A 20365-nucleotide genomic window follows, 5' to 3' on the forward strand; every position below is an offset into this window, starting at 1 on the left:
AAATTGATAAATACAGGATGTATCTCAAAAATAGTTTTAAATGTAAAATTAGAATTCAAAATGTGATGTTTTTAACTAACCCCCCTGTATATTTCACAGTTATTATGGTTTTGTTATGAATCACAAAAAAATGATAGAAATAGAACGGACATTATCAAAAAAATTGATAAATACACGTCTCAAAAATCTCAAAAATAATTTTAAATGTAAAGTATGAATTCAAAATTTGATGTTTTTATCTAACACCCCTGTATATTTTACAGTTATTATGTTTTTGTTATGAATCACAAAAAAAATTATAGAAATAGAATGGAGATTGTCAAAAAAATTGATAAATACAGGATGTATCTCAAAAATAGTTTTAAATGTAAAATTAGAATTCAAAATGTGATGTTTTTAACTAACCCCCCTGTATATTTCACAGTTATTATGGTTTTGTTATGAATCACAAAAAAATGATAGAAATAGAACGGACATTATCAAAAAAATTGATAAATACACGTCTCAAAAATCTCAAAAATAATTTTAAATGTAAAGTATGAATTCAAAATTTGATGTTTTTATCTAACACCCCTGTATATTTTACAGTTATTATGTTTTTGTTATGAATCACAAAAAAAATTATAGAAATAGAATGGAGATTGTCAAAAAAATTGATAAATACAGGATGTATCTCAAAAATAGTTTTAAATGTAAAATTAGAATTCAAAATGTGATGTTTTTAACTAACCCCCCTGTATATTTCACAGTTATTATGGTTTTGTTATGAATCACAAAAAAAATTATAGAAATAGAATGGAGATTGTCAAAAAAATTGATAAATACAGGATGTATCTCAAAAATAGTTTTAAATGTAAAATTAGAATTCAAAATGTGATGTTTTTAACTAACCCCCCTGTATATTTCACAGTTATTATGGTTTTGTTATGAATCACAAAAAAATGATAGAAATAGAACGGACATTATCAAAAAAATTGATAAATACACGTCTCAAAAATCTCAAAAATAATTTTAAATGTAAAGTATGAATTCAAAATTTGATGTTTTTATCTAACACCCCTGTATATTTTACAGTTATTATGTTTTTGTTATGAATCACAAAAAAAATTATAGAAATAGAATGGAGATTGTCAAAAAAATTGATAAATACAGGATGTATCTCAAAAATAGTTTTAAATGTAAAATTAGAATTCAAAATGTGATGTTTTTAACTAACCCCCCTGTATATTTCACAGTTATTATGGTTTTGTTATGAATCACAAAAAAATGATAGAAATAGAACGGACATTATCAAAAAAATTGATAAATACACGTCTCAAAAATCTCAAAAATAATTTTAAATGTAAAGTATGAATTCAAAATTTGATGTTTTTATCTAACACCCCTGTATATTTTACAGTTATTATGTTTTTGTTATGAATCACAAAAAAAATTATAGAAATAGAATGGAGATTGTCAAAAAAATTGATAAATACAGGATGTATCTCAAAAATAGTTTTAAATGTAAAATTAGAATTCAAAATGTGATGTTTTTAACTAACCCCCCTGTATATTTCACAGTTATTATGGTTTTGTTATGAATCACAAAAAAATAATAGAAATAGAACGGACATTGTCAAAAAAATTGATAAATACACGTCTCAAAAATCTCAAAAATAGTTTTAAATGTAAAGTATGAATTCAAAATTTGATGTTTTTATCTAACACCCCTGTATATTTTCAGTAATAGTTTTGTTTTAAAACACTAATGAAAATATCAAAAAAAAATATAAGTACATAAGTACAGGGTGTATTTCAAAAAACCTTTCCTAGTTAAAATAATAATTCAATACGTAATGTTTTTTTCTAGAACCCCCGTATATTTTAAGTAATGTTTTTTAAAAAACTAATGAAAATAGTAGAAATGGATATCGAGGATCAAAAAAAAATTCATAGGATGTATCTCAAAAAACCTTTTCTAGTTGTAATAAAATTTCAATATTTGATTTTTTTTCTAAATCCCCTGTATCTTTTCAGTAATGGTCTTTTGTTTTAAAACACTAATGAAAATAGTAGAAATGGATACAGGGAATCAAAAAAATATAAATACAGGGTGTATCTCAAAAAACCATTTCTAGTTAAAGTAAAATTTCGATATGTGATGTTTTTTCTAAACTCATCTCGTAACGTGCAGGTGAATTATGTTTTAAATCTATTTAAATTCATGCCATTATGTTCGTTCCGTTATTTCTAAGTCTGTAATCATTTTTTTTTAATCTCTTTAATTATAAAATGCAGGTATAACTATTCCACTAAACATATAGACCATTGCATTCGAAAGTTAAAAACAAAAAGGATACAAGTTATTAGTTTAATTATTCAGCCAATTATTATTTTCCGGATATGTAGGTCGACACAAAACAGATAATTAAGACGAAAGTTTTCGTATTAATGAAAATCCTATCAGTGAAAACTATAGTTAGTGTCTAAGATGTAAAAAGAAAAAATCATCTTCGTCGAGTTCATCAACCATTCTACTAACTTAACCAAAACCCTTCATAATACAGTAAAAACGTGATCAATTTGAAAAAGTTAGGTTAGAATTCTCCGTTTCATGTTAAACTGTGGTTTAAACTACCCCCAGACTTCCGGTAAAATTTAAACCGAATTTTATCAATAAACGCCATCTTTAAAACGTGAAAGGTTTAAAAATCAAAATCCATTAGTTGATGCTCAATATCAACTCTATTCAACAAACTTTCTTCGCTGTCCAAGGTCATTAAGCTTCAGTTGTTGTGTTGATTCAATTTGTAAGAAATGGAGACGCAGATTTTGAGCTAAATGATTCTTGAAATTTGCAATTCTTGTACATAATGCTTCGATATTGACATATCTTTGGTATTTCCAACGGACCCTGTCTCATTTTTATTACCCATAAATTACCAGTTGTCGATTTGTTTTCTTTTTAGGGTTGACAACACTTGACTGCATAAATGGCGGTGAATTTAAATGTTGCGTCCATTTTGGAACATATTGATTCGAATGATTTCATTTATTGGATTTAAGCAAACAAATAACCTAAAAAAAATGAATGATTGTGATTTTTTTTCATTAGGAAATATCCCTCAATATGCCACGCGTGTTTACAGGCGATCGAGTTCAATAAAACTCTCAAACAAAAACGTATGTAGACATTCTAAGAAAGGGTTATGTGTAGCGACATAAGACAAGACGTGAGCAAGTGTACAGCCACCGCTTAGTTTTATTTAAAGTTACTAAAAAACTAATGTCGCTATCAAGGCCTACAAGTTGCAATTGTAATTGTTAACTCTCTAAAAAACACATACGTCTTTGCAACATTGTAGGCTACTATTCGCAGTGGCGCAGCTCCAACAAATAGTAGCGTCGGTCACTAAAGAGCGAATTTAAAAATATAAAATAAATATCTTCCACAATAAACTATCTATCCACACACTTGCTGTAAATCTATCGATGTTAACCTCGTCTGCTGGTGGACACAATCGACTCTTTTTCATTGCAAGAAACGACCTGATGTCCGCCGAAGCTAAATTGGGATTGTACGAAGGCTGTGGAAGCAAAATCAGCCAAAAACTTCTGAACTCTTAAAGAAGAATACGTCAAGAAATCGTTTCGCGAATGAATATTGAATGTGGCAGCTAAACTTCGAAATGCTAAACGAAAATACAACTGTGTGGACTTCTTTTTGTACACCAGGCAAAAGTCTGTGTGAACTTGATGCCAAAAAATCTGACTCCTGACCAAAAGCGTCAACGGGTCTGCTCAGATTTCCTTGAAAGGTTAGAAAGCTTTGAAAGGGACCCAATTTGAGTCGATGGAAGCGGTGAAGCAGAGCTCCTAAAGGCATTCACCAAAGAAGACTTCCAGCATTGCTTCAATCAATGGAAAAAACGTATGGAAAGGTGTGTAGCGGAGGCAAGGAAAGGATTTTTATAATAAAACCTTTTTTCGTAACCAGTTTCATTATTTAATAGCCAGACCTCGTAGTTTCTAAAATTATTTCCAACCCCCCAGACTGATTAGATCGCCTTCTACTTGCCATTATTTAATTCCCTTAACAGTATCGTAAATGTACTAAATATAGTTTTTTCTCATTAAAAGGTTTCTGGTCTCTACTTTGAGGCCCTTTAACTCCAAAGGGATTTGAGGTTATAGAGGTAAATTACCTCCAATCGTCATATTTTAAGCTCCCTTTTGTTGTTTCTTATGCGGGACACCCCGTATATCGTAGAGGATATAATATACTTTCCAACTACTACCCGTATATATGTGGCATTAGATTGTAACTAGGTGACGTGTGTTTTAAATCAAATAGAATGAAATAAAGGTTTATATACATGTAAATATATTTTTATTAACATAATATAAATGATTTATACCCATTTAAACGCCGCCACTGAAAACTGGACACATACCTATATGTTGATAATGAGTTTTATCGACTATACCAAAACAACTCAGTTTTTGTTTATGGCTGTTGATTAATATCAAGAATATTATTTAAATAACTGGATTTTATTTAATTAATTACAAAAGTTTCTTTGATTATACGTATAGATAATGATTTATTATTTGCCAAAATTGATGACTTTTTTTTATAATATGATTTTTTAGTTACATCATTTCTTTTTAGTTCTAATTAAAACGAGACTACTGAGTGGTGAATCAGAATATCAATTCTCGTACGTTTCTTTTTCAAGTTAACACTTACCCTTTTCAAATCGGCAAATAATTAAACAAAAAAACTTGCAGCAGTTGTTTTCTCAGAACGATTGCGGCCATTGTATATTGTCGATTTATCCTTTTAGAGACGTCGTAAGCCTCTCCTTGTCATGTTCGAACAAATAAATGATTTAAATCCAAACGAGAAATACTCACCTATTAATTGTTGGACTCTGTTAGGTTTACAAAAGATTTACAGTGTCGTAACTAATAACAAAATGTTTAATATTTTATAAGTAGTTATAAGCATATCACTCAAAATTATATTTGATTTATAATATCGATTTATTCATTAAGAAAAGTTTAAAGTAATCGTTTATAAGATTTTAAATTTTTATATTAAAAAGAAATTCAATCAGAAATGAATCGTCACTTTTTAAATTTTTCGGCAACAGTTTCCATATTATTTTTCATACCTTCCAGCTAATGTATTTGATATACTATATTTTACTATATTAGCTTCCGGCATTTTAAGAATTATTCAGAAATTTGATATTGAAATATGAATATTTCAATCAATTTGAGTCAACATCAAACCGTATAAAACGGGAAAATATAGTCATTATTTATTCATTTGACAAGATGTCAGTCATTTTTCGCTAGACTGTATAGTTGTGTCTAAAGCTCCACGTAACGGAGACTCAATAAAAATGCAAAATAAATTGCGTCAACATTTTTATATTTAAAACGTTTCGTATTTTCTGAAACTATGTATATAATGCTCCTCTGACGTCATCATTTATTTATTTGGATTCACATCTGTTACATTGCATGAAATTGTCTATGTCTAAAGCTCCATTTAACGGAATACTTGTTATACAACCTCGTATAAAAGTGCAGTATACAACTTCACGTCAATATCTATTCATTTAAAATTATGTCTAACGTATTTCGTGAGAATTTATAGCTGTGTCTAAAACTCCACGAAGCGGATTTTTTGTTATACAAGACCTTATAAAAGTTTAGTATAAGGACAATCTGTACATTATTCGGATCGGATCATTTATTGAAGTGAATTGATAACTGTCATATGTCAAGAGTTGCGTCTAAAGATACTCTTAACGGAAAGCTTGTTATAAAAGCTCATAAATAAGTGTAGTACACTACTTCACATCAATATATTTATTTAAAATTATATCTGTCATATTTCATGAGAATTTGGAGTTGTGTCTAATGCTCCACATAACGGAATTTTTGTTATAAAAGATCATAAAACCAGTGCAGCATAACTGTAGATGGTACAGCATCGTTTATTTAAGTTAATTGGTAATTGTCATATTTCAAGAGAGTAGATAGTTGAGTCTAAGGCTTCACTTTGCCGAACTTTTGTTATACAAGCTCGTAGAAAAGTGTATTACACGTCTTCACGTCAATATATGTCTGTGGTATTTCATGAGAATTTATAGTTGTGTCTAAAGCTCCACGTAACGAATATTTTTCATACAGTATACTACTTCATGTCAATTTATATATTAAAAATAATGCGTGACATATCTCACAAAACTATATGATTATGTCTAATGTTCCGAATAACGTGATATATGATATATTTATCGATAATTAAGAGAGACCTAACAAATTAGGGGAAAGACAAAATTTTAATAAAAAAAGTCGTCAAGTTTCAGAAAACAATTATATAGGGTGTTTCCCAATCAGAAGATCAGAGAAACACATTTTTTATATGGGAAATGATAGTTCGGTTAAAAATTTCACAAATCATTTTGGTTTGTGATACATTGGTTCGTCTTGTATATAATTCATGGGAGAGTGCACCTGAAAAATGTCTTTCAATCATCACCGGTCCCGTCTGTTAACGACACAACAATTACTCGGTTGTCTTATTTCATCGGTGCTGGTGCTGATGACGGAACCGCTAAATTACCAGAATTGCAGCCGTGTGTGTAACTAAAATGCAACATAACAGGTTTCCTAGTGTACTTAACTGCTTTTATGAACCAACGTTTGTTGTGATCATAATTTATTTTTCGTCAAAACTTCTCATTCGTTTCGAAATTAACAATTAATCTATCATTTGTTCCTTTGGTACAATCTCGAACAACTCGGAACTGCTTGTTCGTAATATTACTCACATTATTTGAGTTGAATATGACATTTTTTAATTTATTTTTGAAAATATAAAAAAATTAATATTAATTATAGATATTTGTCTTTAAATATCAGAAAAAATTGATGTTTTATTAAGTATCAACCCCTGAGTTGCTCGTAGTGAAGTTCTATGACCATCAGTTGACAATTGACAGTTGACGTTCATAATTAAAAAGTCAGTTTAATATTTTTTATATATTAATAATGATATAATATCATAAGATTTGAATATAATTCATTTCATTCATATTAATATACGCAAAAATAAATAAAGCCTCATAAAAATTTTATCTCGTTATCTTAACACATAATACAAGGTGTAGTAGGTGAAATACATACAACGTTAATATTTTTCGTAATAAAAATTATTTCAGCGTATTTTTTATCACACTTTGTATGTCTACGCCTTTAAAGTGTAATTGAATGGAAAAAAATCTTATTGGAAACCCATTATTGCATTTATTATTCTAGAATTTGTTCATGTTATTAAATATAATCTATAGTTCTTATTGAAATGTCCACCCAAATCATCTAAAAACCTCTTCCAAAAGCCCCCTTTCCTTTATGCAGCACTTTGCAACGTTCTCTACAGACTCGTCCTCTTCTAACGAGTGTATTTCCTTAATCTCCATACTATTTTCAAAGTCTGGCAACTCTGTACGAATTCGGTGACGTGGATTTTTTGGTCTACTATAAACTTTTTCAGTTTGATCTCAATTTAATGTTGGTATCACTTATTTCAGAATTCTTTACTTGTTTAAAACATTTTTAATCACCAATTGGATAGATGTTTAACATTCCTCCAGTAGAACAAATCTTTGGGTATAAATAAGTTCTAAAATGACATATTTAAAATTTGTATAGGTTAGAACAATTTTTTAATGTACCCTGTACATCATAACAATGAAATACGTATGTTAAAGAGCTTCGACAACAGTACTTAAAGTCAAAATGAAATTATAAGAAATTTTTTACTGTCCCCGGTAAACTACTTTTACGTCAAATAAATCAAATCGTTGAAAGTAATAATTCAACCCCTTAAGTAAATATTCACTTTTCATTAACTTTATAGACGATTTAAAGTAATAATCAGCCTGTTGACTAAGTACATAGTATATCCGTCGAAGCGAGGATTTACTCTGAAATCATTATAGGCAATTTGTGTGTGTAGTGGCATAGGTCGTTACTTAGCAGTGCCGTAAAGAGACTATTGGCATACCATGCTGCCGACATTGTTCACATTACTCACTTCTTAGGTTAGTAGATACAGAGCAGTATTCACCAAAAAGATAAAAAAATACCTCTCAACATTAAATAATATAGAAAAAAGAACAAATAAAATCGATAATAAATAAAATATATAAACAACGTGAAGGTAGGCAACATCTTATACACAAATAATTCGTAAATTCTAAATTTTATTTCTTTTATATTATTTCTTATATTAATTGTGATAATTTTAATTATTATATTTAGCTTCTGAATATTTCTATATATTTTGAAAATGAAAATTTGGAATAAAGTAACGATTTAATTATTTACTTTGGAATGATGTGGCATAAATGTATGTGTTTCGTGTTAAGTCCGTTTCTGTATATTCTATGATAGGTTCATAACGCATGTGGTCTTCTCTTGTTCTGTGTTGATACAAAAAAATGTGATATAATCTCTAAAGAAAAGCAACTACCTACTAGGTAATAACCTTGAGCTTTCCGTGTTTTTAATTACATAAAATCTCGCAAAAAATATGTGAACTTCTAAAAGGGAGAACCAACATTGTTGTTGTTTTATAGGTTCCCAGAACGCACTAGTGGAACTATTAGTAATTTCAGATATTTTTACGGAGTAGTACTTTACAGTACCGGATTAACAAACACAATAAATTCATCGAACTATATAATATTATCAGTGAGTACTATTTTGATATACAAATAAATAGTGTTTGTTAAGAAATACACTCTAAAAAATAGTGACTAAAATTATTTTATATAAAACAAGGTGAGTATAACAAATCAAAATCGTCTGTGATGTATTAAAGGGGTTAAATCATTAGATGCAATGTTTCAAGTGAATTTTGAACCTTAAACGTCAGTTTAAACCATAGATATCGACATTTTCACGTTTTGTAGATGCGTTCACTTCCGGCTTAAACGTTACCATCAGTGTGAGGGTAGCTTAAACTTTAATCTATTAATAATTATAACCTAACTTTTCCAAATTGTTCACGTTTTTACGATATTACCTTGCGTAAAAGGTTTTATGTATTCTAAAATGAATGAAGATACACACTTCGTAGTTGATGAAATAATTATGAACATTCACTTAATGCTAATCATCGAATTTAAAGTAAAGAAAAGAGGTGGAAAGAGTATCTTTGTCAATGGAATTGTTTGATTCGATTGTGTGAATAACGCATCGAGATTTAGGCGGCTCGGAATTGAGGTTATTTCAATATCGACAAAAAAGATCTTATTGAGGCTGAATCCACACTTGTATTAGAAATACCCAAAAATCGACTACTCGCAAGAGTTTGAAGTTATAGGTAATGATGGATTATCAGAATCAAAAGAATGACAGATGACAATTGAGAGCTATCGCGTCGTATAGGATGACATTTGACAACTTATACAGACAAGAAACACGTGGAATGGGATAACACATGGTTTATGATGATCGATTACTATCAACTAATAATAAACGACAAATGAAAATTAAAACGTGACCTTTGGCAGATGATAGACTATTAGAAACGCTAGAAAAATGACAATTAAGAACTATCACGTTGTATAGAATGATATTTCACAAATGATAGATTATCAAACTCAAAAGAAGAAGACTACAATTGAGAATTATTGCGTCGTATAGGATGACATTTGACAACTTACACATTACCAGATACAAGAAACAGGTGGTTTATAATGAGTGACGTATAACAGATTACTATAAACTGATAATAAACGACATACGACAAATAAAACGTGACATTTGACAGATGATAGATTATCATAGACGCTAGAAAAATGACAGATGACATTTGAGCAGTGAAAAGCGTAACGTATGACGTATTAATTATTTTGTTCGCTCATGAATATGTGAATATTGGAGGAAATTTCAACTAGAGCATATTTTCAACCTTTTACTTACACTATCATATGAATATTATTATTTTGATGATTTTGTTTAATCAAGTTTAGGAGTTTTTTCATCCAAAGTTCTGTCGTTTTTCTTTAAATTCTTTTTTTTTGGTAAATTATTAGTTGGAATGCTGGAATGAAACCAAAGTCAATGGTTTTAATATATTGTATTAACAGTAAATTATACACAACAAAATAATAGGTACAACCGATATCGCAAGCCTCTGTAAAAAGCAGTATAATTTTTTTTTCAAATAAAAATTATTAAATCAGACTAAAAACTATTTAAAAAATATATTACATCTGTTATTCTATTTAAAAAAATTCGATTTGAATCAATTACTTGCAAAAAAAACAAAATTTAGTCAAAATATTAAAATAGGAACCAAAACTTGGTATTTCGGCCACAAAACACATTCGACAAAATTTTAAAAACAACAAAGAATATCTATATCGAACATACTGTGGATCATAGAATATGGAACTCGATAAGAAATTTTTAGATATTCTCTATTGCTCTCAATATTTTTTTATATGTAATGGAATCACGCCATCGCTGATACCGGTAATGAACTATGTTTGGGTTTCGTCTTATTAACAAAAACCTTAATGCAACCGTTAAAGTCTGCTGATATTAAGACGTAGCCACCGCAACCTTTGGTATGTTGTTCCACCATCGGATCTTCGATCTATAGTAAAATTTTCGCAATTAATTCAATAAAAAAAAACAAAAAAGAATATGTGATATCTGACGTTTGACATATGATAAACCTTAGACAAATAACAAGTGACAAATAAGAAATAATATAGGGTTTATTGTAAGTGACATTTGACAATTAACAAGTAACTCATAGTTAATACGCGGTTTATACTGAGACAGTTGACAAACGACAAGTATCACTTCGTTTATGATTAATGACATTTGACAAATGACAATTGAGGCATGGTTCATAACAAGTGACAATCAAAAATGATCAACAGGGACGAATAACAACCGACAGACGGCACATAAAATGTTATACACTGTTTATATTGAGACAAGTATCACTTCGTTTATGATTAATGACATTTGACAAATGACAATTGAGGCATGGTTCATAACAAGTGACAATCAAAAATGATCAACAGGGACGAATAACAACCGACAGACGGCAAATAAAATGTTATACACTGTTTATATTGAGAGAAGTATCACTTCGTTTATGATTAATGACATTTGACAAATGACAATTGAGGCATGGTTCATAACAAGTGACAATCAAAAATGATCAACAGGGACGAATAACAACCGACAGACGGCAAATAAAATGTTATACACTGTTTATATTGAGACAAGTATCACTTCGTTTATGATTAATGACATTTGACAAATGACAATTGAGGCATGGTTCATAACAAGTGACAATCAAAAATGATCAACAGGGACGAATAACAACCGACAGACGGCACATAAAATGTTATATACTGTTTATATTGAGACAAGTATCACTTCGTTTATGATTAATGACATTTGACAAATGACAATTGAGGCATGGTTCATAACAAGTGACAATCAAAAATGATCAACAGGGACGAATAACAACCGACAGACGGCAAATAAAATGTTATACACTGTTTATATTGAGACAAGTATGACTTCGTTTATGATTAATGACATTTGACAAATGACAATTGAGGCATGGTTCATAACAAGTGACAATCAAAAATGATCAACAGGGACGAATAACAACCGACAGACGGCAAATAAAATGTTATACACTGTTTATATTGAGACAAGTATCACTTCGTTTATGATTAATGACATTTGACAAATGACAATTGAGGCATGGTTCATAACAAGTGACAATCAAAAATGATCAACAGGGACGAATAACAACCGACAGACGGCAAATAAAATGTTATACACTGTTTATATTGAGACAAGTATGACTTCGTTTATGATTAATGACATTTGACAAATGACAATTGAGGCATGGTTCATAACAAGTGACAATCAAAAATGATCAACAGGGACGAATAACAACCGACAGACGGCAAATAAAATGTTATACACTGTTTATATTGAGACAAGTATCACTTCGTTTATGATTAATGACATTTGACAAATGACAATTGAGGCATGGTTCATAACAAGTGACAATCAAAAATGATCAACAGGGACGAATAACAACCGACAGACGGCACATAAAATGTTATACACTGTTTATATTGAGATAAGTATCACTTCGTTTATGATTAATGACATTTGACAAATGACAATTGAGGCATGGTTCATAACAAGTGACAATCAAAAATGATCAACAGGGACGAATAACAACCGACAGACGGCACATAAAATGTTATACACTGTTTATATTGAGACAAGTATCACTTCGTTTATGATTAATGACATTTGACAAATGACAATTGAGGCATGGTTCATAACAAGTGACAATCAAAAATGATCAACAGGGACGAATAACAACCGACAGACGGCAAATAAAATGTTATACACTGTTTATATTGAGACAAGTATCACTTCGTTTATGATTAATGACATTTGACAAATGACAATGGAGGCATGGTTCATAACAAGTGACAATCAAAAATGATCAACAGGGACGAATAACAACCGACAGACGGCAAATAAAATGTTATACACTGTTTATATTGAGACAAGTATCACTTCGTTTATGATTAGTGACATTTGACAAATGACAATTAAAAGGTAAATACCGGAGACAAGTAAGAAATTTCAAACGGTAAATGAAATTCAATACACTTCTAGATTAAGCGGCATTTGACAAATGACAAGTGACACACAATTTATGAAAAAAGACATCCGGAAGTGAAGTTTAATGCACGATTCATGCTAAAATATGTAACAAATGACAAGTGACACAATTTATAAAAAAAAACATTTAAAAGTGAAATGTAATACACGATTCATGTTAAGACATTTGACAAATGAGAATAATCACATAGTTCAAATTAACAGATGATCGTATACAGGGAAAAAATATTTTTGAGATTAAAATTAAGTGACGAATAAAAATGTTTGTTTCGAACAAAAATAACGAACCTTTTTATCGGCATCTTCTTCTTGTTTTAGCTGCCTCCGACTTTCCTCCATCATTTCGATAATGGCGTCCGGATTCGGTGCGAAAATGGCACAAGTTACTGTAGCGTTGTGGGCTTTGATAGCTTCCCAAAAGTCGTTTCTGTCTCTGCGCACCGAGGAAAATTTCGCGTAATCGTGATTCGTTTTCCAAATGTAAATATCCCTATTTTCCGATCCGCTTATTATATATTTTCCGTCGTGACTAAAACTCGCTTTGATTTGGCTACTCATATTCACATATCCTTTATATTTACAAGAAACGTTCAGATCCCTCAAATCGTACTGTCTGATTCTGCTGTCGTTTGACGTAACCAAAATTTTGTCTTCGCCCGGCATCGGTTCGATTCCGCTGATCTTTCTACCGACGGCGTTGCGCCCTCTAGAAGAACGAACGTGTATTTGAGTGTGATATTTCAATTGATCTGTTATGTAAAATATGCAACGCCCGTCGTATGTACCGACTACGGCGAATTTGCCGTTCTGACAAAAATTCGCTGCCGTTATCAATTTCGTATTGCCTTCCACTTCGTTCCATACCGCCACCTGCAATTTTTCCAAATGTCAAACACAAAATTATCATTTGTTCGATGGATGATACGTGACATTTGACAAGTTGATTAACAGTGACACATCACAAGTGACATTTAACAAGTATTGACAGAGACAATAAATTACCAAAGACAAGTGACAGATGACAAACAAGAAAAGGCACCACATGGTTCATGATAAGTGACATTTGACACATGATACTAGTAATAACATATGTGTATAATGACAATTTGACAAATGATAGGTAACCATCGAAGTTCAACATATGATAAATTATCGAGCACAAGTGACAGATGACAAAAGAAATATGGCACAAAGTTCAAAAAAATTGACATTTGGCAAATGACAGATGACAACGCACAATAAAAACTGACATTTGACAAATAGTAGACTCAAAAGGATGAATGAAAAGTGTAATTTGGCAAATAGTTTCAAATAACAAATTATATTTGACAAATAGTACTTTAACATCGACACATAACAAGTGAAATTTAACAAATGATAATTATCAAGGACAAGTGACAGATGACAAACGAAATGTGACATATTGTTCATGATAAGTGACTTTTAACAAATGAGAGATGAACAGATATAATAACAAATGAGATTTGACAAATAGTAGACTGAAAAAACCAAATAAGAAATGCGATTTAACAAATGGTATCCTAATAAGGACATATAACAAGTGTCATATGACAAATTATTAGAAAGAAGTGGCAGAAGACAAACGAGAGCTAGCACAAGATACATTTGACAAATTACACGTGATTAACAACGATTAAAACTCATATGTGATTTGACAAATAACAAATGACCAGGAACTAACGACAAGTGACATTTGACAATTAGATTGACAGCGACGTATAACAAGTGACATTTGACAAGTGATAGGTGAGTATTTAAAAAGAAATACGAACTTTTTTGTCGGGTATGTTCCACAATCTCAATTTTCCGTCCAATGAACCGCTGAGGAAATATCTGTCGTCTCTAGGATGGAAAACGATGGCGGTAACGAAATCGATATGTTGAAAACAGCAAAGACATTCTTTCCTAGAGATATGCCACAATCTGACAGTCTTATCCATGGAAGATGATAATATGAAATAATTTTTCGACCAAGATACGTCGAGGAGATCGGAAGTGTGGCCGGTGTAAGTGCAAAACGGTTTCGGCATGAACGTTAATTTGCTAGCTTCCTCGGCGGACATTCCTTCGTAGGCGACGTGATGGGAAACTTCGGCGGAATGATGGGAGACGAGAGATTCTTGGGAAGGCGTAGGCGAAACTTTTTCGGCGTTGTATTTTGTTCTCATATCCTAATTACGGAGAAAAGCGATATCAAAATTTTTCCATTTTCGTCTCATATTTTTTTTATTTGCAACAATCTCTGAAGAAAAGTTAAATCTGGCAACGTAGCATATAAACGTCACTGATACCCTTCAGTATAGTTCGGTAAATAGAATGCCTTTATCATTAACTGAGCAAGTCAATTAGCAAACAAATCGGGAGATAGGGCAGTGTTGCCGGATTAATTCGAGAACCTTTCCTCAAAATAGTAACTAATGAATCAAATTACCGGTTAAGCTTTTTAATAACACGATGAAATATTAATCGTTTTTGACGTTTTATGCACTTTAATTCTCTTAGTCTGGCAACACTGGAACACAGTAACATTAAAAGCCCTCAGTTTAGCAATTTAAATTGAAGAAACAGTCACTAGATTTATAAAACAGAATATTTTACAGCGTTGCCAAATTTTGGGACGTAAAATTGAACCGTTACAGGTGCATAATGATTTAATGTGGAAAATATTTTTTTTCTACACTAAAAAAAAAATTTCGAACATACCAAAATACTTTTTAATAAAAAAAGTAACTACGATCATAAAGCAGAATAATTTACAATTACAGTTGTCAATTGAATTGAATAACAATTTAAAGAAGAGATTAAGAAATTTGTTTTTTTTTTGTAAAAACTAATAAAAATAAATTTAAAAAAATATTTCGATTTCGATAATTCGATTACCTGAAAAAATGGATACGCATCTCTGACGACCCATATCCTTAAAATTTTATCCTGTCCAGCTGTAGCCAACAATCTTCCACAACAGGAAAATTTCATACACCATATGGGTCCTTCGTGTTGATCGTCATTGAGCTCTTGAACATGCTCAACTTTTTCAAATTCGTACGGTCCCTTATGAGAATTGGAAGCCTATAATGAAAACAAATTTCAGGGGTAACAAGATAACTGAAATATAAATTTCAGTAATATACCTTCAATTTACAACACTGCTCTCCGGGATGAACGTTATCCACAATATCGATAACGTCTTCCTTATGTCTGGCATGGGAAACTTCTTGAGCTATAGATTTAGCTTTGTGCATCGTTTTTTTAACGGTAGACCCCAAGAACCTCTTCAATTTGGCAGTTTTCTGTCTTATACCGCCAACTTCCGTATCGTTCTCTTCCACTACAGGTATCTCGGATTTTTTATCCTCGCTTTCTTCATCGGTATCTTTATCTTTTTCCATACTAGAACTACTGACGTACTCCGATGTGATCCTCATTATATGTAAAGAAAGAGGATTAATACATTGGGGTAATTTATCTTCGGCGACGCTCAGTGGTACCCTTTCGCCTGTATCCAAATTGAGTACGGTGACTTGTTCCAATATTTCCAAATCAGAAAGTTGCTTTCCTGAATCCGTATGCGTTCGAACGTGAGTCGTGAGGTTTTTGAGGAAATTTTCGTCGCCTGCTGATTTTCTACGTTCTCTCGATGAATGTTTACTATCATTTTGATGCGTACCTCTAAAATTAAAAAGAAAATCCAATTTTTATTCGGTATTAATATTCAATTTGTATACCTATGAGGCCCCAAACTGTAATGTCCTACACTACTTCTATTACCGGACCCCCTGGGACTACTACTAACGTTATTCTTCTCAATAGAAACTATCAATTTATCCTGATTATCACTGTGGCGAGCTTTTAGACTTTCGTTATCCTGCGGTTTAACAACGAATTGTCCTTTTATGGCTTGTCTGATATCCAGAGAATGACCGGAACGTAAAGTGGAACTTCGACTTTGTTGATCGCTCTGTAATATTTTTTCGGATTTCGTTGATTTCACCGATGGTAGTCGCTCTAAAGAATGTTCAAATTCTCTTGTTAATGATTCTATAGTAGTAGCAGGGCTAGCTAGGTCAGTAGATTCGAAATTAGTGCTAGAAACCGATTTCTAAAATAAAAATTATTCGTGAGACTTGTCGAAAAGTGAAAAGGTACAAGTGGAAAGCTCAACTAAACAAAAAATATACACAAAACGTGTCAATAGATAATTAGAACCTATACACACTGAAATTATTTCGATTTTTACAATTTTTATATAAAAAATTAATTAGTTTAAAAAATTATATATATATATATATATAGATAGATAGATAGATATAATCAAAGATTTCTTTATATGAAGGGGTAAAATGGGGTGAATAAACCTTCAATTATTTTAGTAGTAGGCGGTTTATTTACAGTATTTCTTCTAAATAATTTATAGGAAAGTCTATTTATTTATTACTTTCGTTTGTTTTTGTTCTAGAACTTTTTAGAATTTTATTTAGGCATATAAATGATTTGTGTAAACTCAGTTAGCATCAAAAAGAACCATTTTTTATTGGTTTGCTGAATTTAAGTGTGGTCGTACATACTCCTTCTGTAGGGTAAATGAGGAAAAAAAATATTTGATTCTTTTTTTTCCAGAATCTATTATTAAAAATCAAACAACCAGTTGATAGATAATAGAGGGGATGTGAACCTAAGATTTGGGGTATTTTTCAATCAATTTTGATACTAAATAAATTTCCTATATTAATTAATATACAAAAAACAATATATATAATAAATAACAACAATATATATCCCTTCAGGTACTTTTTTTCGTTTCAAGAATCAAATATTAATAATAACCTAACCTAAAAATTAATACAATTACAAGGTTAAGTTAGATTATTATTAATATTTGATTCTTCAAACGAAAAAAGTACCTGAAGGAATGGTTTCTACCCCCTATATACATATATATTATTATTAAGCTTAATTTTCTCTATAACATTTTAATAAAATCGAAGGCTTATAACCTAATCTAGAGAATAACCAAAACTGTTTCTATTCACCCCATTTTACGATACATTCCAATTTCCTGAACGTTTTGTGCTACTTCCTATATGCTTGATGTCCAAAAGATACAACACATCAATTCATGGGAACCCATCGTTATCCATTAATTCATATAAATCGATAATCCTAAGTAATTAAGGTTGTGTTAATTTCGTGAAATATGTTCATGATAAACGAATAGATAACAAAATTTGGAAGATGGAAGATTGATGGGATAAATAAATAAAAGACGAAAAACCAACTTCAAGGAAACCTTCCAAAAAATGACACGAAAGACTGTATAGTACAGAAACAAGACTAAGTCTTAAGAAAAAAGAAAGAAGTTAACAAAATTTGGAACATGGAAGTTTGATGAAGATAAATAGACAAACCAACTTCAAGCAAACCTCCCAAGAGATGGCACCTAGACATCTACTTCACAAGATACTGAATCATAGAAGAAACAAGATTAAGTCTTAAGAAAAATGAAGATAACAAAATAAAACACGCAAAAGTTTTCTATAAAATATTCAAAAATTAAAAAAAAAACTTTATTTTGTTTTGAATGAACCCTTTCCATTCTACAGGGATATAAGAAAGTTGATTTGGATTACAACCAACATTTCTGGTGTACAACTTACATGGTTAAAAATAATTAATATGTAAAAATCATGAATAAATTATTGATTGGGTAACTTTTTGGACATCATGTATATATATTGAAAACTAAAATCTTACTGTGAGTGCCAGTGTCGTTGTCGGTACTTTATTTTTCTTTTTACGTCTAGGTGGAGCAATGGGTGCATCTACACCAGTCGACGTGTTAGATTGTAAACAATCGAAATTTTTTTGTGATGATTTTGTGCTAGCAATAACATCGGGTTCTTGCAACGGAAGACATGCTTTTTCGGAAGGGCTCGCTTGTGGTATACCTGCAGATAAATCTCCATTTTTTTTCTTCATTAAATCAAACAAAATCAGTTCAAAATTCGTAATTTATATTGAAAACGAATATTCAATTGATTTTAGATATACTATACCACACATTGAGTTAGTTAATCTGACTTTTTACATGCTTGTTACAGACATTAAAACAAAAAAATATTATTTCAATCGAAATATTTCCCCTGTATTGATTAAAAAAAAGCCTCCCGGTGTGTTAAATTTTTACAAAAACATATTAAAGTGAATAAAATAACAACATTTTCAATAACAAAGTATTTACAATACGTCCCCTCACCTGGAGATAAAGTGAGCGTACTGGGATACTGAGAATATTGTTTGTTTGAACTTTGTGTTGATTCTGAATCCAAAGAACTGGAAGACAAAGCTGAAACTGATGTTTTCTTTACGGGATCTAAGAAAAATATAGTTTTTTTTTTATAAAAATTCAACTCCTTGCTATGTAAAAAGATTAAAATAAATTACGTCATACCGTTATCTTGTACACCCCCTAAAATTCTTCCAATTCGTCCTAGAGAATTAAGGCTCTGTAAACTGACAGTATCTTGTTCTATAATCCGAAAAGGATGCGTAGCTCTGCTTGTTACTGCAAATACTCCTTCCACCGATGAATTTTGACTATTCGGTGGTGTAATGTTCCCCGTTTGATAATCATCATCATCCTGTAACCTCTGACGAAGTTCTTTAAATCTCTTTCTACCACCCACTGATACTTCTTTTACTCTATCTTCAGATATCTGCTTCAATTTATCATTCTCCTGACAATTCACATCAAAATTTTTATCTTCTTGAATACCTGATATGTTTGGTTCTGAACTAGCCCTTTTTGTGATATTATTCTCTTTTATAGATTTCTTAAGTTTCCTACAAATAGAACCCTAGGAAAATCTGACATTTACCTTGTCAATTCTAAATATACAGGTAGGTAATATAATTTATATTATACAAAAACCATTTATCAAATTTTGAAGTTTTTTTATATTTAAAATGAACGATAATATACTAAAAATTTAAAAAAATAAAGAAATTTAAAGTCGTTAAGAGGATCGTGAAATAAAACATCCGGATAATAATTGTCACAGAGATACCAAAAATTAGTTAATCAAGAAAGGCTTGTTTGTTTATCTGCTGTCAAGTAAATAAAGTGAAAGTCGCGAAGAATTTTCTTTAATTACTATTCAACTTGAAAATTGTCGCAATATACAAGCAACATCGAAGGTAAGTAGTTAATATTATTTATAAACTGCAATTTAATTATTGTACCTTGTACTTCTGGGCGAAATATCTTCCGCATCGTAAAATTCATCGGAGTCACTATCACTAGACATACTTGTCGTGTTTAACGTTCATTGCAATATTTATTTAATTATTATGAAAGGTAAACATATTTGTGTAGGTGTATCACTAAAATTTTGATAAAATATAAGATTATTTTTCAATTTCCACTTGTCAACAAAAAGATTGACAGTCTACAAGATAGTTTTAAATCTCTACTTTGCCGACACATACCTTTAAGGGAGGTCTACACGTATCATTAAAATAATTATTCAACGATAAAGGTTTTTAATAAATTTTACGTTATAATTACAGAAAATACGTCTCGTTCGGATAAAAA

At 30.7% G+C, this 20365-nt stretch overlaps 1 protein-coding gene across 5 annotated transcripts; it reads right to left on the bottom strand.

Moving 5' to 3' along the window:
• Positions 1-10128: 10128 nt before the first annotated feature.
• Positions 10129-20227, bottom strand: LOC130447723 (WD repeat-containing protein 44). Of its 5 annotated transcripts, none has more exons than XM_056784693.1 (10): positions 20014-20227; positions 19223-19614; positions 19028-19144; positions 18526-18719; positions 16500-16873; positions 15906-16443; positions 15655-15843; positions 14547-14945; positions 13042-13623; positions 10129-10669 (listed from the first exon to the last, which is right to left on the bottom strand). In XM_056784693.1, exons 1-10 carry the CDS (start codon positions 20076-20078, stop codon positions 10526-10528), a joined length of 2994 nt encoding a protein of 997 aa, XP_056640671.1. In that variant the 5' UTR covers positions 20079-20227; the 3' UTR covers positions 10129-10525. The 5 variants fall into 5 exon arrangements, with proteins under 5 accessions (XP_056640671.1, XP_056640673.1, XP_056640670.1 ...); XM_056784695.1 differs by having other exon boundaries at positions 10131-10669; positions 19028-19123; XM_056784692.1 differs by having other exon boundaries at positions 10131-10669; positions 18526-18731.
• Positions 20228-20365: the final 138 nt, after the last annotated feature.

This window comes from Diorhabda sublineata, chromosome 8, assembly GCF_026230105.1.
Source record: "Diorhabda sublineata isolate icDioSubl1.1 chromosome 8, icDioSubl1.1, whole genome shotgun sequence".
NCBI classification, from domain to species: Eukaryota; Metazoa; Arthropoda; class Insecta; order Coleoptera; family Chrysomelidae; genus Diorhabda; species Diorhabda sublineata.